Genomic DNA, 26,466 nt, shown 5'->3' with positions numbered 1-26,466 from the left:
TGATTAAAAAAATCCTCAGGTCCCTCAAATCATCTTACTTCTCACCTTACACCCATGCTCTCTGGTTTTAGCTGTCTCTATTATGCAGAAACAATTCTCACAATTCATTTATACCTTTATCAGGTCTATCCTCGATTCCAAAAATTCCAAAACCGGTCTATCCAGTCTCCCCTCATTAACTGAAAGATTCTGTTCCATGCAACATACCGGAAAATCTACTCTGCACACTCTCCACTGCAATCATGTATTTCCCAATGAATGGCGAACAGAAATGCACACAATACTCTGTATAGTCAAACCAACATTTTACAAGGCTGCACCATGACCTCCATGCTCTTATATTCTATGTCCCAGCTAATTGCTAAATGGGAATAAGCTTCCATGTACCCACTTCACCACCTTATCAAAGAAGACACAGAATGCTGGAGTAGCTATGTAGGTCAGGCAGCATCTCTAGAGAACATGGATAGATGACGTTTCGGATTGGGACCCCGAAGGGTCCAGACCCGAAATGTCAGCTATCCATATTCTCCAGAGATGCTGTTAGACCCACTGAGTTACTCCAGCACGTTGTGTTTTCTTATGTAAACCTGCTTTTTTTAGTTCAGTTTAGAGATACAGCATGGAAACAGGCTTTTCGGCCCACCGATTCCATGCAAGCAATGATCACCCACACATTAGTTCTATCCTACACATTGGGAACAATTTACAGAAGCCAATTAACCTACAAGTCATTGGAATGTGGGAGGAAACCAAAACACCCAGAGAAAATGTAAGTCCACAGGGAAATGCAAACTCTGTGCAGACAGCACCCATAGTCAGGATCTCTGGCGCTGAGAGGCCGCAACTCTATCACTGTGCCACCCCAACCTGTGGTGTCCTGTAGTCCCTTGTTTCTACATCACCTTACCAGCATATTCTGCTACCTTTAGGGATATATGGACTCTGTACACCAAGGCCAATCTGTTCCTTGATACTTCCTAGGATCCACTATTCATGGTGTGCGTTCTACCTTTATTCCACATCCTAAGTGCCATCACCCGCACTTATCGCGATTAAATTCCATCTACCTTTGATTTGTTAAATTTGCCAACTGATCAATATCGTCCTGTCTCATGAGACTCCCCACCGCGAACAACGTCGATTTTTGTGCTACCTCCAAACTTACTAATCATGCTTCTAACATTCACATAGGTAATTAAATATATATATATATAAATAATAAGGCTTTTAGCACCAATCCCTGTGGTCCACCACTGCTTATTATGTATAACTTAACGTATGTAAGCCAAGTTAACTAATTTTGTTGAGTATTTTTTTAAAGAAAAATATCCCCAGTGAGCCACAAAATAAACACCGAAAAATTCCATTCTTAATTCATGTAATTAATTCCTCTGAAGTCTTTATGAAATCTATTCTGTAGGATACCATGCCCTGTAGGGCAGTGGGCAGGTGCTATAGACGGGAAGGTAGACGCTCCCGTCCCCACGAGTCTCGGGCAGATGGGGCCCGTCAGCCTGGGAAGGCAGACCATGTAGGAGAGGGAAAACTCTGATTTAAAACCTCCACTGCCTTGTGGCCATATCCAGTCATGGAAAAGGCTCCAGGAGTAAACCTCAAGAAAATCCGGAGCCCCTAAGGCAGTTTGTCGTTGTCTACAACCTTGCTCTGGCAGCTCCTGGACGGCGCTACAAGGGGGGGACGTGCTGCATGGGCAACAGCCTGTCCTCCATGTGACATTGCCCAGGCTTACATCCGACCAGGATGCATCACCCATGGTCAGTCATGACCGAGAGGGGCCTACTACTAGGATACCATGACAACTGAGTAAGCAGTCACTATTCTGAGGTATATTCAATAAAACAATAAGAGAATGGTGCTAAGAAATTCATTATCTTGGTTTCTGAACAGTAACAATAATGCTATATCCCAGACATGATGGTATTTATTGCCCATGTTGCCCTGCCTTAGATATCTTGACGCACGGCAGCACAGAGACATTAGTGAGATGGTACAGTAGTACCTTCACTGCCGTTGCCCTTGATAACGGTGCTCCCCCCAAATCTGAGGGAACCTTTACAATTACATGTGTAGGAAGGAACTGTAGATGCTGGTTTACACCGAAGAAAGACACAAAACGCTGGAGTAATCTCTGGATGGAAGGAATGGGTGACGTTTCGGGTCTTGACCCGAAACGTCACAGATTCCTTCTCTCCGGAGATGCTTCCTGTCCCGCTGAGTTACTCCAGCATTTTGTGTGTTATTTACATTTACATGACTGCTCTCACACAGATGTCACTATTAGTGTTTACACCACTGGCACATAGGTCAAAGTGTTGTCAATTTTAGTGGCGAGGCTTAGCACTCACCTGCTCACACAACCTCTTCTCGGCCTCAAGAATTGTGGGCTCAGTCCATTAATTCTAAGTCTCAGATGGTTGTGCATTATAGAACCATGTGGAAATCTGACAAAACCGCAAGCAAAACATTGGTGTTATTTCAGAACAAGTGGAAAGTGTTGTTACTGAACTGCCAACAAAAGCTGCTGCCCACAACCGGGGGTTCGAGCGTGAACTTCCTTCGTCGGTACTCGACGAGAGCCAGAGGTAACATTGATCTGCATACTGTAAAAGGAGAGGGAGTACGAGTGAATGATCAGCAGCATTGAACAATGTTTTGTCTATTGTTACTGCTAAGACCTGCCCTGTGTAGTAGACCTGTTTGCAAACACTTGTACCAGTTAAGTTTATTGAAGCAAGTTATGCTCATGTTCTCTTTCCAAAACACACAGGACAATCAGAGTGCAAGTTACCGATGCTAACAAATTACTCTGTTAAGTTGGTAAGTTACTCTGAAAGTAACACTGGTGCCACATGTAGCAAATGCACCACATTGTGACATGTTTGGACTCCCAGAAATACAACAGGAGCTGTATGGTAGAAAGTAAGTAACTTCCCTTGAAATTCTTTGTGATCTCTCCAGATGCTTAACATGTGCAACCTCTCTCACTAGAATCACTTGCACCAAAACAATCAGCCTGAATGCAATAAATGCACAAAGATCCTCAGAGTGGATCCTGTGCACTCTTTGCACGTCCCCGTTCCTCTTTCTTACTTGTGGTTAAAATAACTCTGCTTCCCCCCAGATGCCTTGGCATCCAGGCTTCGTCCACAGAAGCAATGGACAGAGATGTAGTGAGAATGTGCTCACATCCCTTTGGAGCCCGAGTCTCTCCTTTGCACCCAATGTTTACCTGCCTTAGCTCTCTAGTTGCACGGCAGCACCGAGGCATTAGTGACATGGTACAGTGGTACCTTCACCGCCGTTGCCCATGGTAACGGTGCTCCCCCCAAATCTGAGGGAACCTTTCCGGGGGCGACATCCTGTTGGCATCCGGGGAGAAATTTAAGCCCTGGATCTCTGGATCACGGACCGCCAGAGATCGCAGGCAATTGCCGGGCCTAGGGACCAGGCCTCGGCCTTTCTCCAGCCCCTACCGGAGCCAGGCCGCACAGCCTCGGGCTCTCCGCTCCTGCTGCTCCCGAGCCCAATCTGGCTCGCCCCCACTGCCAGCCCACCGGCAAAGCACCCCGGAACTACCACGGGAGGACGGCCAGCGCAGCCCGCCGTCCAAACCGCGGAGGAACCGGGCCACGGGAAGACGGTGGCGGGACTTACCGTGCGAGAGAAGCCGGATCCGGGGCCACGGCGGAGAACACGGTCACAAAATGGCGGTGGCTCGGCGGAGAGTGAGCGGCGGCGACGCCAGTGGCGACGCCGGGAACTGCAGGCGAGCGCTCGCCGTGGCAACGCCGGGAACTGCAGGCGAGCGCTCGCCGTGGCAACGCCGGGAACTGCAGGCGAGCGCTCGCCGTGGCGACGCCGGGAACTGCAGGCGAGCGCTCGCCGAGTCCTCCCATGGCGACGCCGGGAACTGCAGGCGAGCGCTCGCCGCGGCAACGCCGGGAACTGCAGGCGAGCGCTCGGGAGGACACGGGAGGAGCAGTGGTCCCTGCTCTACCCCGCCTCCTGTGGCAACAGTCAGAATGGCAGCTCCGCCACCGGCAATACTTCAGGGATGCCTCATATCTAAGGTGGGAATGAACAGTAACATTGCAGGACTTCATCAGTCCGAAGAAGGATCCCAACCTGAAACGTCGCCTGTTCATTTCCCTCCACAGATGCTGCCTGGCCCGCTGAGTTCCTCCAGCACTCTGTGTTGGCATTTTTGAACTAGTATTGTGGTTATTAATTTATTGATTTTATTTTGATTATTATATGTTGTCTATGAGTTTGTGATCCCAGCTACAAAGACAGATGTGTACAGCAATTTGTTCTTCCCCCGCACAATTAAAGCATGGAATAATCTCCACCCTACTATAGTTACCCAACCAGATGCAACTAAATTTAAAGTAGCTCTTTCTTCCCAATAACCCTTTCTGGCTTAAGTCCTCCCTTCACCGCCTCCAGTTTAAATTCCATTTGGAATATTTTGGAGGACCAAGAAACCAAGAACCAAGAGTGTTGTGTTTACAGTCCTATTTTGCTGCTGTATATATTTTCATTGTTTCATTGCTGGTACATATGACAATTAAACACTGTCCGTATTAACGCGTGTGAAAAGTGTGTAAAGTGAGAAAACGCATTCCTCCAGATTCACACCTAGTCCACAGCAAACAATGCCTGTTTCTTTTATCATTGTTACTTTTTTGCATATCTTTCATTCATTTGTTCTATATCTCTCCACATCACTGTCTCTATCTCTCATTTCCCTTTCCCATTGACTCTCAGTCTGAAGAAGGGTTTCGGCCTGAAATTCACTGGTATTTAGAAGGATGGGAGGGTCTCTTATAGAAACATATAACATTCTTAAAGGATTGGACAAGCTAGATGCAGGAAAAATATTCCCGATGTTGGGTGGCGTCCAGAACCAGGGGCCACAATTTAAGAATAATTTAGAATGTAGGTGGCTGGTAGAATCTGGGGAGAGGTTGATGAGAAATGGGGAGAATGAAATGGGATTGATGTAGGATTGATGTACGATCAGCCATGATCACAATGAATGGCGGTGCTGGCTCGAAGGGCCGAATGGCCTCCTCCTGCACCTATTTTCTGTTTCTATGATTAGTGTCAGCACGAACTCGATGGGTCGAAGGGCCTGTTTCCATGCTGTGTCTCTCTGACACCATGTAAGATTTAAGTTGCCACAGTGTGGTTCCCACTGAGCTCAGACCTTGTGGAGACAAAGTAATTCAACTGAAGACCCCTTCGCTGGGCGGCACAGTGGTGCATCAGGTAGTGCTACTCCCTCACAGCTCCTGTGACCTGGAAACCCCCTTCTGCAACCTCTCCCAAGCCTCAACGTCCTTCCAGAACAGGGCGCAATACTCCAAATGATGGTGGCCTAACCAAAGTCTTACAGCGCTGCTTTTGTAGTTTGTTGGGCGGCACGGTGGCGCAGCAGTACAGTTGCTGCTTTACAGCGCTTACAGGGCCAGAGACCCGGGTTCGATCCAGATTATGGGTGCTGTCAGTACAGAGTTTGTACATTCTCCCCCGTGATCTGCGTGGGTTTTCTCCAGGATCCAACTCCAAAGACGTACAGGTTTGCAGGTTAATTGGCTTGGTATAAATGTCCCCAGTGTGTGTAGGATAGTGTTAGTATGCGGGGATCACTGGTCGGCGCGGACTCGGTGGGCCAAAGGTTTCACGCTGTGCCTCTAAACTAAACTAATATCGACTCTGTTTCTCTCTCCGCAGATGCTGGGTGTTACCAATGCTCTGTTTCTACGTAAGTGGGATCTCACCTTCCAAAGGAGAGCTGATGGCAGTGCCTGAAGCATCGTTTACCACGTGTGACTGTCCGCATGAGTTTGCTGCTGATAATGGGATTGCTTGAAACCAGAATCCATAGTGGACACGTACTCCTGTGGCAGTGGATGGGGAGCTCAGCAAGACGATTAGTCAAATCCATTAAGTGGAATTAAATCCTACAATGCTATTACCTGGCGGCTGAAATGGGGCTGATCGGCACTGATCTAGTTCAGGCTTTGATTTAGTTGTAAATCTGCAGTAACAACAGTGTCCAAACCTCTCATTATAATGTAGAACGTACTCTAAAGATGGCGCTCAGCGACTGTTTTTCCGGATCGTATCTCCGGTCGTTCTGCGGCCTAACATCATAGAGCTGGAGGCCTTGCTCGAGACTGACTTTGAGCCCCACCGTGAGAATGTGGACTAACCATCGGAGCCGATCCCTTGCCTGGGATCGACGCTCCAACCGCAGCTTGTGGATTTCACCATCGAGGAGCTCACAGTCTCGGGTAGAGACTTATGTCGGGAAGCTCTAAACAACGATGAAGGTTTCGACCAGCCCCGACCCGGGGTCGATCGGCAGGTGCGGGGGGAGCTGACATCCCCCCAATGCAGGATCTTGATCGCGTCGACGCGGAGGGCCTGACCGCCGGCTACGGTAACCAAAATTGTCCCATCAACGGCAGGCTCGAGGCCCCCGACCACGGGAGAACAAAGAAGGGAAGAGATGTGGTTTATAAACACACTGAACTTTTATCTCCTGTTCTGTATTATATTGACATATTCTATTGTGCTGCAGCAAGCAAGAATTTCATTGTCCTATCTGGGACACATGACAATAAACACTCTTGACTTTAATTGAATTTTTTTCGCCTATCTTCTGTTTAAAACAGCGTCTGCAGTTCCTTCCTGTATTTTACATGATACTAGGATGAGATTAGCTTCAAATTGATATTTTATAATTGCTGGAAAAGGATGAGATGGACACAAAATGCTGGAGTAACTCAGCGGGACAGGCAGCATCTCTGGAGAGAAAGAATGGGTGACTTTTCGGGTCGAGACCCTTATGGAGAATAGGCAAGGGACTGAGTGGGTCATTAAAGTGTAAACCAAGGGGAGAATGGAATTAGATTGCGTTCAGTAGGAAATGGTATGGGAAGATCGAGAGTGGATTGGACCTGGGAATAAAGGAAGAATGGGATTACATTGGGAGTGATGATGAAGGGAGAGGGGAGAGAGGGAGGGAGGGAGGGAAGGGAGGGAGGGAGGGAGGGAGGGCGGTGAGGGAGGGAGGGGGGAGGGAGGGAGGGAGGAGGGAGGGACGGGAGGTGATTATTCTGAGGGCTTGAGGGCGGGACTTCGTCTCCGGCAGATAGCTATTCTCTTGTTTTTTGGGAGGGAGGGATTCTCTCGTATGTGAGGAGAGAGGTATCCCTACCAAACGCCCTGTACATGTAATGGTCAGAAATCTTGTTTCATTAGTGGAACTTTCTATGCAATCCTTGCCTTTTTTGTTCAGAACGACATTTTAAATTTCACATCTGCTACAGTTTAAATTACATCTTCATGGATTCTGTTTTCCAAAAGAAAATCTGCTTATAGTTTCAGCAGTTGACTAATAGCTTAAAGTACTTATTAGGGGGAAGAGAGAGCAAGCGAGTGAGAGAGCTGCCGTATGCTGATCTGCAAATAGTCCACATGCCTTGGGTTAATCCAGCAATGTTTGATGGCTCAAGGAATTAAACGGAACAAAATGACACAGAATGAAAACAAAATAAACATAACACTCGCAGACTGTGATTAATATTGACTTTACATGATCGGCAGTCTCATGTGTGTCTCAAAACTATTTTAATTAATGAAACTGCATGTAGTATTAGTGTCTGGCTCCGAATGTTTGTGTCTGATGGAAGAATTGAACATTCATATATTAAGGCCGATCATTCACATTTTCCTTCCACACCTGGAACAGCGGATACGTTAGATGAGGTTGGAGGAGGTGCAAGTGAACTTCTGCCTCACCTGCAAGGACAGTCAGGGTCTCCCTCAACACTCTCTCTTTGTCTCTCCTGAAACCTGTCTTTTTGACAACCTTTTGTTCACCCCACACTCGTATCTCCGTTGTTGGTTTGATGACTTTTGTCTATTGATGTTAGATCGTTGTCCAAGGTTGATACTTTTCCGAACGCACACTCATCTCAACGTTCGTAAAAGTGCGGTAAATATTAAATCATCGAAACCCAGATTGCCCAATGCATTTTGCAGAAAGAGCTAGAACTCTATTTCTTGGAGCGCAGGAGAACTTGTAGAGGTGTACAAGATCATGAGAGGAATAGATCGGGTAAACGCACAGTGTCTCTTGCCCAGAGTAGGAGAATCAAGAACCAGAGGACATAGGTTTAAGGTGAGGGGGGGGGGGGGGGGAGAAGATTTAATAGGAACCTGAGGGGAGAGGTAACATTTTTACACAAAGGGTGATGGGTGTATGGAACGAGCTGCCGGAGAAGATAATTTCGGCTTGTACAGGTACTATTATTGCGGGTTCAGTTACTATTGTGTCATTTCAGGAACGTTAAACAGTAGAGTATCGACTTTGGTCTTCACACCCGTCATTTGCCCACCCATCCGTTAAACAGTCTGTTTGGGTTCTCTCCAGGAGAAATGGGAACAATGATTTCTCCCACTCCTCCGAATGAATTAATTCAGCTGCAATGGCTTGAAATGTTGATTTGGAATGTGGAGCGGGTTGGGGGATTGCAACCTTGATGTGGTCCGCCCTGTTTCGACAAATGCAATCAACCTGCCGTGCACAATCAAGTAAGATCAAATAGAACAAGTTGTCCTACAACTTTAGGCTGTGCACGCCATACGCAAGAAGAAGGAATGTGGTGCAAGAAAATTAAAAAAACATTTTCCAAAACTTTAGTTGTATTTGAACAAGATTCAGATCATACAGTGGATGAGAACCCTGGTTTCTCCTTGGTGGCCAGTCTAGGTCTTGGTGGATCTGCTGCAGTTGTACTCATTTCATGGCTTACGATACCTGTATAACCAGCCCCGATGTCTTCTCCTCACACATAGGAATCAAGAATGAAGTCACATGCCATCTGACATTGATCGTAACAGCATGAAGTGGAAAGTCTTCCCTCACCACCCGCTAAGTCTGTGCCTGTCCCATCTTCACCCACTCAATTTTCTTCTTGATTCCATAGGAGTCGAGAGTTAGGTCGGTGTGGCGCCTTTTTAGTTCCTCCAGCTGGTGATGCAGTCTCTCGTTGGCGTCCACGTTGTCCTCCAGGTCGCGGAGCAACAACTTGTTGCACAGCAGACCACATTTCTCCTTCAGCTCGTGGTTGGCTGTCCGCACTCTGTCTCGTGCTTGCTTGGTCTTGGTCAAGATCTCCCTCTTCTGCAACAACACCGAACAGAAGTTGGGTTACAGAATCAGAAAATCCAGCACCGCGGGGAGGGCGGGGAGGGGAACTACTCCATTCAGCCCATTGGCCCATAAAGATCATGTGATCGGAACATTGGGCCATTCGGCCCTTCAAGTCTACCCCGCCATTCAATCGTGGCTGATCTATCATTCCCTCTCAACCCCATTCTCCTGCCTTCTAAGGTACAGAAGTTTAGTATAGAAGTGAGATCGACCGATTGACCAAATGGTGCCAACACAATAACCTGCAAAACCAAGGAACTGATTGTGGACTTTGGAAGGGGTAGGATAGGGACCCACAATCCCGTTTACATCAATGGTGGAAAGGGTCAAGAACTTCAAATTCCTGGGCGTGCATATTTCCGAAGATCTTTCCTGGTCCCAGCACACTGATGCAACCATAAAGAAAGCACATCAGCGCCTCTACTTCCTGAGAAGACTACGGAGAGTCGGTATGTCAAAGAGGACTCTCTCGGACTTCTACAGGTGCACAGTAGGGAGCATGCTGACTGGTTGCATCGTGGCCTGGTTCGGCAACTTGAGCACCCAGGAGCGGAAAAGACTACAAAAAGTTGTAACCATTGCCCAGTCCATCACCGGCTCTGACTTCCCCACCATCGAAGCGATCTATCGTAGTCGCTGTCTCAAAAAGGCAGCCAACATCATCAAGGGCCCACACCATCCTGACCACACACTCATCTCTCTGCTACCATCTGGCAGAAGGTACAGGAGCCTGATATCTGTTACAGCCAGGTTCAGGAACAGCTTTTTCCCCACAGCCATCAGACTATTAAACTCGTCAACAAACAGACTCTGAACTGTAACAACCTATTGATGTAAACTTGATCTGCTTATTTATGTGTATATTGAACTGAACTGTTCTGGATTTTTGTTTACTCTTGTTGTGCTGCAGGAAGCAAGAATTTCATTGTCCTATCTGGGACACATGACAATAAACTCTCTTGACTTGACTTCTCTTCATTATCCCAGGCACTCACCCATGCCAGCTCAGTGCAAGAACAAACCACAAGCCCCCCCCCCCCCCCACCCCACCCACCCTGTACACTTTCTCTTGCCCTCCACTCTTTCTCTTTTCAAAGATTTATCCCATTCCCTTTCCAATGTCACAGCTGAATCTGCCTCCACTATCTAACCCATGCAGTGATTTTCAGAATCTAACCATGCACCATGCTGAAAGTACTTTACCTTGCATCACTTTTTATTCTATTGCCAATCAATTAATTGAACTTTCTGCCAATTATAAAACAAGGAACTGCAGATGCTGGTTTACAGAAGAAAAAAAATGCTGGAGTAACCCATGCGGTCAGGCTGCATCCCTGGAGAACATGTGTAGGAAGGAACTGCAGATGCTGGTTTACACCGAAGACTGACACAAAATGCTGGAGTAACTCAGCGGGACAAGCAGCATCTCTGGAAGAGATAGATGTCTATCCCTGGAGCACATGGATAGGTACAAAATGTATAAACAAGAAACTGCAGATACAGGCCCTTCGGCAGACAGAGACAGAGACAGAGACAGAGACAGAGACAGAGACAGAGACAGAGACAGAGACAGAGACAGAGACAGAGACAGACACACACACACACACACACACACACACACGACAATTTTACATTCATACCAAGCCAATTAACCTACAAACCTGCACGTCTTTGGAGTGTGGGAGGAAACTGAAGACCTCGGAGACAACTCACACGGTCACGGGGAGAACGTACAAACTCCGTACAGACAGCACCCGTAGTCGGGATCGAACCCGGAGCTGCAAGCACTATAAGGCAAAAACTCTACTGCTGTGCCACCGTGACTGCCCCCTCCATCACCATTACCTGCGCCACGACCGCCTCAACCTCCCTGAGTCGAATTTTCTTCTCCTCGTTCTCTTTCTCCACGTACTCCAGCTTTTCCTTGATGTGAGTCAGCACCTCGATTGTGGATGCTATTTTCTTCTTCATTTTGGTGACTTCCTGTAAAATGAAGAGCAGGGATTGCTGCTGTGATATCTCAGTTACATACTTTGTGACTCAGTAAAATGCTACACAGTGGCCTCATTATGCAAAAGTTTCAATGTTGAAGTCCTGCTGCCGACGCCGTATGGAATATTATATCCATCCGTCTTTGAGTCGGTCTCTACTTCACTGGGTCTCCAAGCGGAAACATCCACATTATTCACCACCATCGATCTTTGGACAGTAATATAAACAGGGGTGCAAAAGCAAAGAACCACAGATGCTCCAAAGCAAATTTCAACATCTGCAGTATTAGGTTATAGTGTGTTTGAACAGACCGGCATTGGGATTCCTCTACCTGAGTTCCATTAGATTAAGGTGGGCTCACCCTGAGTTTTCATCACTTCCCTGATCTCTTGCCCTCTTCACTGTACTCCAAGCCAAATCAGATCTCAGGCCTGAGAAAATCCAGAACCGTGAAGATATTAGCAGAATCACCTTTTAAATGAACAATTGAATGGTAGTAGGTACACAAAATTGCTGGGGAAACTCAGCGGGTGCAGCAGCATCTATGGAGCGGAGGAAATAGGCGACGTTTCGGGCCAAAACCCTTCTTCAGACAATTGAATGGTAGTGATGGTCATCTATAATGCACAGTGACATCCTAACACCCACAGCCAAAACTTAGAGTCATAGAGTGATACAGTATAGAAACAGACCCTTTGGCCCAACTCACCCACGCTGGCCAACAATGTCCCAGCTACACTAGTCCCACTTTCCTTCGCTTGGTCCATAACACCCCAAACCTGTCCTATCCATGTAGCTGTCCAACTGTTTATTAAACAATGGGATAGTCCCAGCCTCAACTACCTCCTCTGGCAGCTTGTTCCATACACCCACCACCAAAAGCAAGAATTTTAAAAAACAGGACAAATCAGGGCCAGCATGTTAGCATTTTACTGCAGCATATTTGGCTTTTCAATCTGAAGTAGGTCCCGAAGCAAAACATCACCTATCCATGTTCCCCAGAGGTGCTGTCTGACCCATTGAATTACTTCAGCACTTTGTATCTATCATTGGTATAAACCAACATCTGCAGTTCCTTTTTTTAAATTACATTTAGACTTCAATCCTTCCCCATTCTAAAGGCACTCACATTGAGTTAATCTGACATTTCAGTCATGCCACCTTACAATGCTCATATAGTTCGATATTACACTTTTTGTTGCCAGGGAAGGTTTTCTCCTCTTGAAGCTGTTCATTGAACCAAATTATTGCAACACTAACTTACGGTCCATCTACAGAGCCAACCGGATCACATTATCATGGCCACGGTGGCACAGCGGTAGAGTTGCTGCCTGACAGCGCCGGAGTCCCGGGTTCGATCCTGGCTACGGGTGCTGTCTGCACGGAGTTTGTACGTTCTCACCATGACCGCGTGGGTTTTCTGCGAGATCTTCGGTTTCCACCCACTTGGTGTATGTATAAATTGTCCCTAGTGTGTGTAGGGTTGTGTTAATGTGCGGGGATCGCTGGTCGGTGCAGACTAGATGGGCCGAAGGGCCCGTTTCCGCGCTGTATCTCTAAACTAAACTCTTGTCAGCTCTTTGGCTCTGCTTACCTCAATGCGTTCTTCAATCTTTTCACTGTATGACTGGTTCTCGATTTTCAGCTGCTCGTAGTCGATCAGATTGAGTCCATCAGCCAGTTCCTCCTTCGCCTTCAACTGATGCTCATAATACTTCAGTTTATTCTTCATCTTAATGATCAGGAATCGGATCTGCCTCATCTCCTTCTCTTTCTGCTCCTCAATGCTTTGAACCCGTTCTAACTCCTGCACATGCACACACATACCATACGATAGAACATTATTTATCCCAGGAGGGAAATTGGTCTGCCAACACAGTCATAAAACACAACAAGATACATAAAATTAAAGTGACAAGTGGAAAGTCCAGGATTGGCGATGTGCAAAGATTGGGGAGGGGGGAGGGGAGTTAGTCTACCCCACGACAGAAGGGAGAGGAGTTGTACAGTTTGATAGCCACAGGGAATAAGGATCCCCTGTGGCGTTCTGTACTGCATCTTGGTGGAACCAAGGTGCTCCTCAGGACCAGTGTGTCATGGAGGGGGTGAGCTGTATAGAAACATAGAAACATAGAAAATAGGTGCAGGAGTAGGCCATTCAGCCCTTCGAGCCTGCACTGCCATTCAATATGATCATGGCTGATCATCCAACTTAGTATCCAGTACCTACCTTCTCTCCATACCCTCTGATCCCTTTAGCCACAAGGGCTACATCTAACTCCCTCTTAAATATAACTAATGAACTGGCCTCAACTACCTTCTGTGGCAGTATTGTCCAAGATGTTCCACAGTTTGAGGATATGCACACCCACACAGAGAGAAAATAAGATCATGAGCTGTTTTTTAACATTAACTTTGGTTTGAGTATATGAATTGCTCTGGTTTGTAATTGAGACCAAGGAATATTGTTGTGTTGAAGTGGCTTCTTTAGACTGCATTGTAACCTTATCATCCCTGATATTGAAGATCTTAATATTAAACTCGGATTTCACATTCCCAAGCACTAACATTTCTCAATTGATTCACCGACAAACCTATGTCCAGAGTCACGGTACTAAGAGCTGTAATTCTAAGAATAAGCTGTTATTCAAGAGATTCAAGAGAGTTTATTGTCATGTGTCCCTGATAGGAAAATGAAATTCTTGCTTTGCTTCAGCACAACAGAACATAGTAGGCATGACTCACAGAAGGCAGTAGAGGCCAATTCACTGGATGTATTCAAGAGAGAGTTAGATTTAGCTCTTGGGGCTGATGGAATCAATGGATACGGGGAGAAAGCAGGAACAGGGTACTGATTGTGGATGATCAGCCATGATCATATTGAATGGCCGTGCTGGCTCAAAGGGCCAAATGGCCTACTCCAGCACCTATTGTCTATGTTTCTCAGTTTCTATGTAAATGCTTGGCTGCTTGTTTGCTTGTTTCAAGTACAACACCTGGAAAGGTGACAGAAAACGCCTCTAATCGTTCTGCAACCCCCAGATGAAATATAAAAATTGCCAACAAGTTCAGTTAATGCATTCACACACCCATATTTTTCAGTTTTCAATTGGCTCATCACTTCTTCCCTCAACAAGGGTTAACTCTCAATAAAGATCATCCGGCCCAAAATCCAATAAGGGAGATTGTTTCAACTGCTGCACCCCGTGAGGATTTAGATCAGAGAATGGTTTGTTTGTTTATATTTCTATATAATTTATACACATATATATTATATTATATACAGTGTGTGTGTGTGTGTGTGTGTGTGTGTGTGTGTGTGTGTGTGTGTGTGTGTGTGTGTGTGTGTGTGTGTGTGCGTGTTAAAATTGATGGGTTCCAAATGGAATTTATTTAGTGTTCTGTTACAAATGAAACACGTTGTGCAAAGCAATATGTCCCACTTCATTCCTAGATACATACGCAGAGACTAGCAATGAATTTACCTGGAGCGCTGCTTGCCTTCCTAACCGTTTGTTCAATGCATTCTTTGCTACAACTTTCTTCCTGGACTGAAACATCCTCCATGCATAATCAGTCAGCTGCTGTTGCTCCTCACAATTACCACTGAGCTCATCGATCTGCTCCTGGAAATGATCGTTCTCTTCATTGTACGTATCCTGCACCTTAGCCAGAACGTCTGTGCCAGACAAGCAAATGCAGGTCAATCAACGGTAGTTTACACAAAAGGAGTCACAGTCTGAAGAAGGGTCCCAACCCGAAACGTCACCCGTCCATGTTCTCCAGCAATGCTGCCTGACCCGCTGAGTAAAGGCACTGTCCCACTTGCCGATTTTTCTCGGCGACTGCCGGCGTCATTGACTGACGTATGAGGGTCGCCGAAAGATTTCGAACATTTCAAAATCCAGCGGCGACAAAAAAATGTTGCGATACTTGAGGAGACACCGTGCGTCAATACGTCATCACGCCGCATCATGCAGCGACTTTGTTGGTGACCTGATACGTCATAATTGATTCCGACAATCGCCAAGTGGAACAGGGCCTTTATTCCAGCCCCTTGCGACCCTCATAAGTCAATAACATCCACCTCAGTTTGTCTTTGGTACTTGAAACTTCTACCCCTCCTATCCTGACGTTGCAGACACTAACAAAGGAAAGACCTGTAACACATGCTCATTCTATATTTGTGTGAACATGTGTCAACAAGCTGCTAGCTGTCCAAACGGAATTCTGCCCATAACCGACACACACACACATGCGCGCACTCACACACACACGTTCACACACATTCACACACGCGCGCGCGCGCGCACTCACACACATGCATAAACGCGCGCACACACACGCGGGTACTCACACACACACATATACACGCACACACACACATGCGCACTCGTACATACACATATACATGCACACACGCACATACGCACGCACACATACATACACATGCATGCACTCATACATACGCACATGCAAGCAAATGCACATGCACGCACGCATACACACACACACACTTCCCAGTGGATCTAACTGGGCTCAGAAAGGAGATGAGGAGGAATTTCTTTAGTTAGACGGTGGTGAATCTGTGGAATTCATTACCACAGAAGGCTGTGGAGGCCAAGTCAATGGATATTTTTAAGGCGGAGATTGACAGATTTTTGAATAGTGCAGGTGCCAGGGGTTATGCGGCTAAGGCAGGAGAATGGGGTTGAGAGGGAAAGATAGATCGGCCATGATTGAATGGGGGAGTAGACTTGATGGGCCGAACGGCCTAATTCTGCTCCTAGGTTTAGAATAGTTTAGAGATACAGCGTGGAAACGAGCCCTTCAACCCATCTTATTCACGCCAACCATCGATCACCCATACATTAGCTTTATGTCCTACACACTAGGGGCAGTTTATAGTGGCCAATAAATCTACAAAGCTGCACGTCTTTGGAATGTGGGAGGAAACCGGAGCACCCGGAGAAAACTCATGTGGTCAGAGGGAGAATGTACAAACTCTGCTCAGACATCACCCATAGCAAGGATCGAACAAAGGTTTCCAGCACCATGAGAGAGCAGCTCTACTGCTGCACCACCGTACTGCCTTAAATATGCCCAAAGACGTGCTGAATACAGAAATGGAACTAGACATATCATTGATAGACACAAAAAGCTGGAGTAACTCAGCGGGACAGGCAGCATCTCTGGAGAGAAGGAATGGGTGATGTTGCGGGTCGAGACCCTTCTTCACACTTCAGTCTCGACCCGAAACGTCACCCAAGCCGATTAACCGACAAACCTGTACGTCTTTGGAGTGTGGGAGGAAACCGAAGAACTCGGAGAAAACCTACGCAGGTCACGGGGAGAACGTGCAAACTCCGTACAGACAGCGCCCGTAGTCTGGGCAAATTGCGTGTACAAATGCTCCCTTTGGCTTGAATGAACACAGCTCCAGCAACATACAAAAGACGATACAGTCCAGTTGCCTGGCGTTATATCCACTATTTTAAATAATCACTCCCCAATTCCCGAGCGTTACAGCACAATGTTCTCTTGCCAGACAATCCTTTTCATGTCCTAGTTTTCTTGCCTTACCCATGAATTTCCCGTAGCGCTGATCATAATCTGCTTGAGGCTTCTTTAACTCAATCTTTGATTCCTCTGCTTTCTTCTTATAGTAATTAGCTAGTTTGTTTTGTATTTGGTTATTAAGGTGCTTAAACCTACTGTGTTCGCCAAACAATTCCTGAATAACAATGGAAGAAAAAGAACGTCAACCTCCAGTTGTTTAAGAAGGAACTGCAGATGCTGGAAAATCGAAGGTAGACAAAAATGCTGGAGAAACTCAGCGGGTGAGGCAGCATCTATGGAGCGAAGGAAATAGGCAACGTTTCGGGCCGAAACCCTTCTTCAGACTGATGTGTGGGGTGGGGCGTGAAGAAGAAAGGAAGAGGAGGAGCCAGTTTGCACCCCCAGCGGTAAGAACATTGACTTCCTAATTTCAGGTAGTCCCTACTTTCTCCTCGCCTTCCCAGCTCTCCCTCAGCCCAAAGGAAGAGGAGGCTTCTTCTTCCCGCCCCCTCCCTCCCCCCTCACATCAGTCTGCAGAAAGGTTTCGGCCCGAAACGTTGCCTATTTCCTTCGCTCCATAGATTCAACCTCCAGTGTTTAGTTTAGTTTAGATACACAGTGCGGAAACAGGCCCTTTGACACACCGAGTCCATGCCGACCACACACGAGCACTATCCTACACACACTGGGGACAATTTACATTTATAACCAAGCCAATTAACCCACAAACTTGTAGGTCTTTGGAGGGAGGAAACCGGAGGGAGCACCCGGAGAAAACCCACGCAGGCCACGGGAAGAGCGTACAAACACCGTACAGACAGCACCCGTAGTCAGGATTGAACCCGGGTCTCTGGCGCTGTGAGGCAGCAACTCTACCACTGTGTGCCACCATGCCGCCTATCTACCGATCTTATCAGAGTGCTGAGTATCTCCAGCTTTTTCTGTTTTATCACCAGACGCGCGACTTGGGTCGTGGGAGCGGTTTAGGAGAGCACGAGAGTGCGATGAGCTACCAACAACCCAAAAGGAATACATGACCAAAGAAGAGGAATATGTGAGGTAGAAAAAGTGATGAAACCAAACTATTGAGTGGGGCTAAGGCCATTAGAAACTGAGTCAAATAAAAAGAGTTTAAGCAGGAACTGCAGATGCTGGAAAATCAAAAGTAGACAAAAATGCTGGAGAAACTCAGCGGGTGAGGCAGCATCTATGGAGCGAAGAAAATAGGCAACCCTTGGTTTCGGCCCGAAACGTTGCCAATTTCCTTCACTCCATAGATGCTGCCTCACTCGCTGAGTTTCTCCAGCATTTTTGTCTACCCTTGATTTTCCAGCATCTGCAGTTCCGTCTTAAGAACAGCAGTTCCAGCATTTTTGTCTACCTTCAAATAAAAAGAGATTTACTTTAAATTTCAATTCCAATTTTATACGTTCAAACTTTCTCTGTTTTGTTTCTTCATCGTCTTCTATTTCTTCTTCCTCTACCAAAACATAAAAAGCACTTTTTTTAAAGTGAGCTCTTGAATGGCACGGGCATTTCATTGTTACAGTTCTGAATTATAATGTACAAATCCCTCAACACCATCAGAAACGAGCTTTCCAATTATAAAGTTTCTTTCAAGCAGCAGCAACTGTGCACATGGACCAGACGCAACCTTCGAAGGTGATAAAGCTGAATGCATAGATGCTCCTGGTCGCAGTGTGTCTACAATGAGTGCACAAGAACCGATGTGGATAACATAGAAACATAGAACATAGATGCAGGAATAGGCCATGCGGCCCTTCGAGCCAGCACCACCATTCAATATGATCATTGCTGATCATCCAAAATCAGTACCCCCTTCCTGCTTTCTCCCCACATCCCTTGATTCCGTTAGCCCCAAGAGCTATATCTAACTTTCTCTTGAAAACATCCAGTGAATTAGCATCCACTGCCTTCTGTGGCAGAGAATTCCACAGATTCACAACTCTCTGGGTGAAAATCTTTTTCCTCATCTCAGTCCGAAATGGTCTGCCCCTTATTCTTAACATGCATGACTGCAGGGCAGCCTGACTATTTTTTGTTTCTGGTCTAAAAAGAAGAACCTCAAAGTTTCATAAGATCATAAGGCACAGCTGCAGAATTAGGCCGTTCGGCTCATCGGGTCTGCTCCGCCATTTGATCATGCAATTTTTCCCTCTCATCCCCATTCTCCTGACTTATCAAGAACTATCAATCTTTTAACACTTTTCTTTGGAGATACAGTGTGGAAACAGGCCCTTCGGCCCACCAAGTCCCTGCTGACCTGCGATCACCCCGTACACTAGCACTATCCTACACACTAGGGACAATTTACAGAAGCCAATTCACCTACAAAACTGTACTATTTTGCAATGTGAGAGGAAACCGGAGCACCTGGAGAAAACCCATGCATTCTCAGGGAGAGCGTACAAACTCTGCACAGACAGCACCCGTAGTCAGGTTCAAACCGGGGTCACTGGCGCTGCAAGGCAGCAACTCTACCGCTGCACCACTGTGTCGTCCTCTTCAACCTTACCTTTGAAAGTGGTTCTGGTTTCCTTGATAACACACATTATCCATCCCAATCAGAAGTCGTAACTTCCTAAATGCATAGTTCACTCTGCGCCGACCATTTGAATGCTGATATTACCTTCTCCCTCTGATGTCGCTGTTTCAATGGTTGGTATACCACTTGTAAATTCCACCTCCGCAGAGGTGTCATCACGAGATATATCTGCACCAACTGTCTGCAAAGATTCTTCCCTCTCTGTAACGTTCTCAGAACTGGGGAAAGCAGACGAGGAGGTCCTCTCGGATTCACTTGCTTCATCACTCTGATTAGTAATGGATAAAGATTAAACAGCACGAATAAAACTGACAGATCACTAAAGCAGTAGAATATCTGAGAAGCACTAAAGCGGTTGCAGCTCCTAGACTGTGGAACAGCATCCCTCTCCTCATCAGAACTGCCCCCTCCAACAACGCCTTTAAGTCGAGGCTAAAAACCTATTCGTTTTTTTCTTTTTTTCTTTTTATTTATTTATTTTTATTAGAAGTACAATACGTTAGCAGTGGTTCCGAACATGGGGCATACGCCCCACAGGGGGGCAATTTGATTTTTAAGTGGGGCAATTGAGCACGACTGAGGAGGTCTGGGTCCAGATTTTCGATTTTTATTTTTTGGGATTTTCCATCAGGTAAACATATGTAGTTTATGTTTCTTCAGCTGATTTACCACAATATTTAAAAACACACAGATTATTTTTGCAAAACAGAAATGGGTACTCACAGTAGTCTTTGTAATAATCACTTTCAGGTTAGCCCTTTTCTGTCCTACAGCTAAATTAAAACACAGACAGTTAATATTATAGCTTCTAGAATAAATAAAACCATTCGAATTCATGAAGTTGACAAATTTATAGTTCTTTGCTCTGCCTCCTCCCCACACATTTCCTCTCCCTTATTTAATTTCATTAAATTGCAACCAAGACTCACCCATACATTCCCTTCTTTTTTTAAAAACTTTTCATAAATTCATAAGAAAGAGATTAGTTAAAACAAATGTAGGTCCCTTGCAGTCAGAAACAGGTGAGTTGATCATGGGGAACAAGGATATGGCGGACCAATTGAATAACTACTTTGGTTCTGTCTTCACTAAGGAAGACATAAATAATCTGCCGGAAATAGCAGGGGACCGCGGGTCAAAGGAGTTGGAGGAATTGAGTGAAATCCAGGTTAGCCGGGAAGTGGTGTTGGGTAAATTAAATGGATTAAAGGCCGATAAATCCCCAGGGCCAGATAGGCTGCATCCCAGAGTACTTAAGGAAGTAGCTCCAGAAATAGTGGATGCATTAGTAATAATCTTTCAAAACTCTTTAGATTCTGGAGTAGTTCCTGAGGATTGGCGGGTAGCAAACGTAACCCCACTTTTTAAGAAGGGAGGGAGAGAGAAAACGGGGAATTACAGACCAGTTAGTCTAACATCGGTAGTGGGGAAACTGCTAGAGTCAGTTATTAAAGATGGGATAGCAGCACATTTGGAAAGTGGTGAAATCATTGGACAAAGTCAGCATGGATTTACAAAAGGTAAATCATGTCTGACGAATCTTATAGAATTTTTCGAGGATGTAACTAGTATCGTGGATAGAGGAGAACCAGTGGATGTGGTGTATCTGGACTTCCAGAAGGCTTTCGACAAGGTCCCACATAAGAGATTAGTTTACAAACTTAAAGCACACGGCATTGGGGGTTCAGTATTGATGTGGATAGAGAACTGGCTGGCAAACAGGAAGCAAAGAGTACGAGTAAACGGGTCCTTTTCACAATGGCAGGCAGTGACTAGTGGGGTACCGCAAGGCTCAGTGCTGGGACCCCAGCTATTTACAATATATATTAATGATCTGGATGAGGGAATTGAAGGCAATATCTCCAAGTTTGCGGATGACACTAAGCTGGGGGGCAGTGTTAGCTGTGAGGAGGATGCTAGGAGACTGCAAGGTGACTTGGATAGGCTGGGTGAGTGGGCAAATGTTTGGCAGATGCAGTATAATGTGGATAAATGTGAGGTTATCCATTTTGGTGGCAAAAACAGGAAAGCAGACTATTATCTAAATGGTGGCCGACTAGGAAAAGGGGAGATGCAGCGAGACCTGGGTGTCATGGTACACCAGTCATTGAAAGTGGGCATGCAGGTGCAGCAGGCAGTGAAGAAAGCGAATGGTATGTTAGCTTTCATAGCAAAAGGATTTGAGTATAGGAGCAGGGAGGTTCTACTGCAGTTGTACAGGGTCTTGGTGAGACCACACCTGGAGTATTGCGCACAGTTTTGGTCTCCAAATCTGAGGAAGGACATTATTGCCATAGAGGGAGTGCAGAGAAGGTTCACCAGACTGATTCCTGGGATATCAGGACTGTCTTATGAAGAAAGACTGGATAGACTTGGTTTATACTCTCTAGAATTTAGGAGATTGAGAGGGGATCTTATAGAAACTTACAAAATTCTTAACGGGTTGGACAGGCTAGATGCAGGAAGATTGCTCCCGATGTTGGGGAAGTCCAGGACAAGGGGTCACAGCTTAAGGATAAGGGGGAAATCCTTTAAAACCGAGATGAGAAGAACTTTTTTCACACAGAGAGTGGTGAATCTCTGGAACTCCCTGCCACAGAGGGTAGTCGAGGCCAGTTCATTGGCTATATTTAAGAGGGAGTTAGATGTGGCCCTTGTGGTTAAGGGGATCAGAGGGTATGGAGAGAAGGCAGGTACGGGATACTGAGTTGGATGATCAGCCATGATCATATTGAATGGCGGTGCAGGCTCGAAGGGCCGAATGGCCTACTCCTGCACCTAATTTCTATGTTTCTATGTTTCATAAATGATAGAAACATAGAAACATTGAAAATAGGTGCAGGAGTAGGCCATTCGGCCCTTCGAGCCTGCACCGCCATTCAATATGATCATGGCTGATCATCCAACTCGGTATCCTGTACTCCAACTCAGTATCCTGTACTCCAACTCAGTATCCTGTACATAGGAGCATAGGAGCAGAATTAGGCCATTCGGCCCATCAAGTCTACTCCGCCATTCAATCATGGCTGATCTATTTCTCCCTCCTAACCCCATTCTCCTGCTTTCTCCCCATAACCCCTGACACCCGTGCAAACTATTTTTTCCATCTTGCCTTTCCTTCCCTCACCAATTTACAGACTTAAAACCATCAAACTTTGAATTAATTATTGTTTCTTGCTTTATCTTTTCCTCACTTTTTCCACGTGTAATTCCCTTGTGAGTTTATATGACTTGTCAGCTTAAGGCAGTTAACTAAAACTAAAATAATGAGAAATTCCTTCCACAGTGAATTGCCTGTCCCATTTAGGCGACTCCTTAGGCGATTGCCAGGGACTAGTTTTAATGGAATTCACCCACGACACCTGGCGACAACCTACGACAGCACTAATGTCACAACTGTCGCCGAAAATGTTGCAACATTTGAAAAATTTGTGGCAGTCGCCTGTGGTCGCCCAAAAAATCGTCTAAGTGGCACAGGCCCTTAAACATAGAAAATAGGTGCAGGAGGAGGCCATTCGGCCCTTCGAGCCAGCACCGCAAGAGGAGTATTATTTTAATATTTGTTACCCCTTTTTTAAAAGGTTTCCTCTAATTTACATCGCCCGATTTATTCCAGTTGTGGGATAATTCCTGCACATTGACGCAACAGATTGAGTCTGCTCTCGAGCAGAACGACAATTGTATTCAATGGAAAGACTAAATTCAGTCTCTTCGTTTCAGAAGGAACTTGTTTGATGGCCAAAGCAGAAATTAAAATCTACTCCACAGGTGGTAACACACTCGGCCACTGAGACCACAGCACCATTTAGGGATATGTGTGTCTACTCAGCGGGTCAGGCAGTATGTGTGTGGCTTGTGGCATAATATGACTTGACCGGATAGCGTGCAAAGGTTTTCACTGTATCTCGGTACCAGTGTTTTTGCACGAGATTCCGGTATTTTTTATCCGTCTGAAGAAGGGTTTCTGCCCGAAACGTTGCCTATTTCCTTCGCTCCATAGATGCTGCTTCACCCGCTGAGTTTCTCCAGCATTTTTGTCTACCAGTATTTTATTTAATGTCTCTTTGTAATGTTGCAGCCTCCATCATTTACTCCTTGGAACATTTCTTTACGACTCTCAATTTGTGAATTTTTTGCCCGATTCCGGTCCCCTTTGTTTAACTTCAAGCTCAGCTCAGAAAACCAACTTTTGAAAATTGGTAGATAGACACAAGAAGCTGGAGTAACTCAGGGGGCAGGGACTTATTTGAAAATTGGTAACGGCAAGTTGTGTTCCGGCAATAAACATTCATTGCTGGATACTGGAAACACTGACCAATTCCTATATTATCGGCTCCACCTCTCGGTAAAGGCAGGCACCGAGAATAAAATTTACCACCATCTTCAACTTTCAATGCAGCTTTCGATCAAGTGTGGAAAAGGGCAGTAGGTGGTAGATCAAGACTGGAGAAAAACTGATGGCTTCCTGTGTAGGAAGGAACTGCAGATGCTGGTTTAAACCAAATGTAGAGAAAGTTAGATGGAGCTCTAGGGGAATCAAGGGATATGGGGAGAAGGCAGGCACGAGTTATTGATTGGGGACGATCAGCCATGAACACATTGAATGGCGGTGGTGGCTCGAAGGGCTGAATGGCCTCCTCCTGCACCTATTTTCTATGTTTCTATGTTTCCATGAAGACACAAAAATCTGGACCCGCTGAGTTACTCCAGGTTTTTGTGTCCACCACTTCGGTATAACCAAGTTTAGGATTGCTCCCACATTTTTACTCATATAAGAACAAACATACTGACGACACTGCTCTGCTCGCTTTCCTTTCCCGTTAAAGACATCTCATCGCTTCTGGACAGTTGAAATTCTTGGGAAAGCTGCTCGCTGGCAGATATCGGACTCACTACAATCATTTCATCATCCGCATTTGCTTCAGGAATAAGAAGATCGGAAGCTGGAAACAAAACCATTCACATTATTTCCACAAGATGTCAAGAGCACTGGGACTGAATATGTAATTACCTGTGTGCGTTCCATGACTAATTTCAGTGCCTCTCCCAACCTTTGCACAATCAGATTGGATAATAAGCCCTACCACATTTCTCTTCATCTCCCTCCATTCCCCCTTATGCATCTCTTTAGTCTCAGATGTGATTATCTGCAAGTACTGCAACATTACAGTACAGCAGTAAAGTTGCTGCCTTAAGGGGCTGTCCCACTGCCTGCGGCGACCTAATCCGCGAGTTTGCCCTCGACTCGTACTCGCAGCATGGTCGACACAAGGTCCTAGGAGGTCTTTGTAACTCTCCTCCATGCTCGAGAGTAGTCTCCGCGTACTCGAGGCCTCAGCTAGGTCGTTGCGTTTTTTTTCCCCCAACATGCTGAAAAAAGCCCGCGTGTAAAAAAAGGTCGCCATGGAAAAAAATCGATGTTTATTTACTCGTATGTTTAGTCGAGGTGGGTCGTAGTAGGTCGGCATGCTATCCTAGACAATCGAAGGCAATCAAAGGTAAAGCTCGTTGAGAAAAAGGTAAGTAAACCAACGGCTAATGTTAAATGCCCGCTAAACTTTATTAAACGTTGTCTGGCTTCTTAAAAGTGTCTCCACTCCTTCTCCCCCTCTTCTCTCCCCCTCTCTCCGCGCTCTCTAAAGGATTTACCGTAACTATGCCAGCCGTCTTTTACCTTCCTGTTCATCGCGGGTGTGAATTTCAGACAGCGCTCCCCCGCTTTCCCTGGCCCCCGCTGTGTGTGTGTGTGTGTGTGTGTGTGTGTGTGTGTGTGTGTGTGTGTTGGAACTAGTCTAAGGGTGATCGCTGGTCAGCGCAGATGCGATACGCTGAAGGGCCTGTTTCCACGCTGCATTTCAAAAACAAAATTAGGATGGCACAGTTGCGTCACTGGCAGAGATGCTGTTTAGTTTAGTTTCGAGATACAAACTCAGCCCACCGAGTCCACGCCGACCAGCAATCCCCGCACATTAACACTGCCCTACACACACAAGGGACAATTTTACATTTACACCAAGCCAATTAACTTCTGAACCTGTACGTCTTTGGAGTGTGGGAGGAAACTGAAGATCTCAGAGAAAACCCACGCATGTCACGGGGACTCCGTACAGACAGGCACCCGTAGTCACGATTGACCCCAAGTCTCTGGCGCTGTAAGGCAATAGCTCTACCGCTATGCTACTGAGTCAATCCTGACCTCGGCTGCTGTCTGTGTGGAGTACGCACATTCTCCCTGTGACCGTATGGGTTTCTTCAGATGTGCCAGATTCCTCACACATTCCAAAGACGGGCAGGTTGATAGGTTAATTAGCCTGTGTGATTTGTCCTGAGCATGTAGGTGAATGGTGGAATCTGGAGCAGGTTGATGGAAATTTGAGAGTAAAAAATGGATTTGTGTAGGATTAGCATGATTGGGTGCTTGATGGTTGGCAAGGTCTTGGTAAACCCTGGGTTCATTTCTGTGCCGTATGTCTCGTCTCTATGACTATAAAATCTAAGCATCCCAGCAAGCTTGTGAAAAAGGCAATAGTTGTATTTAACCAGTAACGTTTTTCTTACGCGGTTAATCAAAGTGCCAGAAACCCGGGTTCGATCCTGATTCCAGGGCCTTGTCTGTACAGAGTTTGTACGTTCTCCCCGTGACTTGTGTGGGTTTTCTTCGGGAAGCTCCGATTTCCTCCCACACTCCAAAAATGTACAGGTTTGTAGACTAATTGGTCTGGTATAAATGTACAAATTGTCCCCTGGTGTATGTGAAGGATAGTGTTAGTGTGTGGGGATCGCTGGCTGGCATGGATCCCGGTGGGCCGAAGGGCCCATTTCTGCACCGTATCTCTAAACTAAATTAAATTGCTCAACCATGCGAATGGTGCCATTTCTATCTGTCTCTGAGTGAGGTAGCTAGCTTATTGTCTGCACACACAGCCAAATACATATTCCTTCTCACATTTCTCTTCTGTCTCGATTTCAGACTCATTCGGCCCAGGAGAGCTGCTTTGAGGAGCTTGGCCCATTGCTTGCTGTAAAGATCTGGTTTCCTCATCATCTTCATCTTCTTCTTGAATCATTTGCTCTAAGGTGAATAAAATAAAGCATT

The 26,466-nt window shown here is 46.0% G+C and overlaps 3 protein-coding genes across 7 annotated transcripts in view; all 3 read right to left on the bottom strand.

Annotated features, from left to right (window-relative positions):
• Positions 1-3,763, bottom strand: part of cnot3 (CCR4-NOT transcription complex subunit 3) — a 91,111-nt gene extending 87,348 nt beyond the window's left edge. For 3 of the 5 annotated variants that reach the window (XM_033013392.1, XM_033013388.1, XM_033013390.1), the window contains exons 1-2: positions 3,679-3,755; positions 2,370-2,624 (exon numbers count right to left, since the gene is read on the bottom strand). Coding sequence is in view for 2 of the 5 variants with exons in the window: in XM_033013388.1 (XP_032869279.1) it covers positions 2,370-2,446 (77 nt within the window). In the remaining 3 variants the exon portion in view is untranslated. Of the gene's footprint in view, positions 1-2,369; positions 2,625-3,678 lie in introns of all 5 variants that reach the window. The other 2 variants (XM_033013391.1, XM_033013393.1) reach the window with 2 other exon arrangements.
• Positions 3,764-8,722: 4,959 nt separating this feature from the next.
• Positions 8,723-26,466, bottom strand: part of ccdc96 (coiled-coil domain containing 96) — a 20,841-nt gene continuing 3,097 nt past the window's right edge. The window contains exons 3-12 of the mRNA XM_033013131.1: positions 26,317-26,442; positions 24,158-24,313; positions 20,094-20,143; positions 19,455-19,638; positions 18,208-18,320; positions 16,829-16,979; positions 14,731-14,924; positions 12,840-13,052; positions 11,099-11,236; positions 8,723-9,223 (exon numbers count right to left, since the gene is read on the bottom strand). Of these exons, the coding sequence (XP_032869022.1) occupies positions 8,972-9,223; positions 11,099-11,236; positions 12,840-13,052; positions 14,731-14,924; positions 16,829-16,979; positions 18,208-18,320; positions 19,455-19,638; positions 20,094-20,143; positions 24,158-24,313; positions 26,317-26,437 (1,572 nt within the window). The 5' untranslated portion in view covers positions 26,438-26,442 and the 3' untranslated portion in view covers positions 8,723-8,971. The remainder of the gene's footprint in view (positions 9,224-11,098; positions 11,237-12,839; positions 13,053-14,730; positions 14,925-16,828; positions 16,980-18,207; positions 18,321-19,454; positions 19,639-20,093; positions 20,144-24,157; positions 24,314-26,316; positions 26,443-26,466) is intronic.
• The window catches only part of wbp11 (WW domain binding protein 11), a 31,630-nt gene continuing 20,910 nt past the window's right edge, over positions 15,747-26,466 (bottom strand). The window contains exon 12 of the transcript XR_004410126.1: positions 15,747-15,761. The gene's annotated coding sequence lies outside the window, so the exon portion shown is untranslated. The remainder of the gene's footprint in view (positions 15,762-26,466) is intronic.

This window comes from Amblyraja radiata, chromosome 38, assembly GCF_010909765.2.
Source record: "Amblyraja radiata isolate CabotCenter1 chromosome 38, sAmbRad1.1.pri, whole genome shotgun sequence".
In the NCBI taxonomy this organism is placed as follows: Eukaryota; Metazoa; Chordata; class Chondrichthyes; order Rajiformes; family Rajidae; genus Amblyraja; species Amblyraja radiata.
This window is presented reverse-complemented; position numbering and strand designations above follow the sequence as displayed.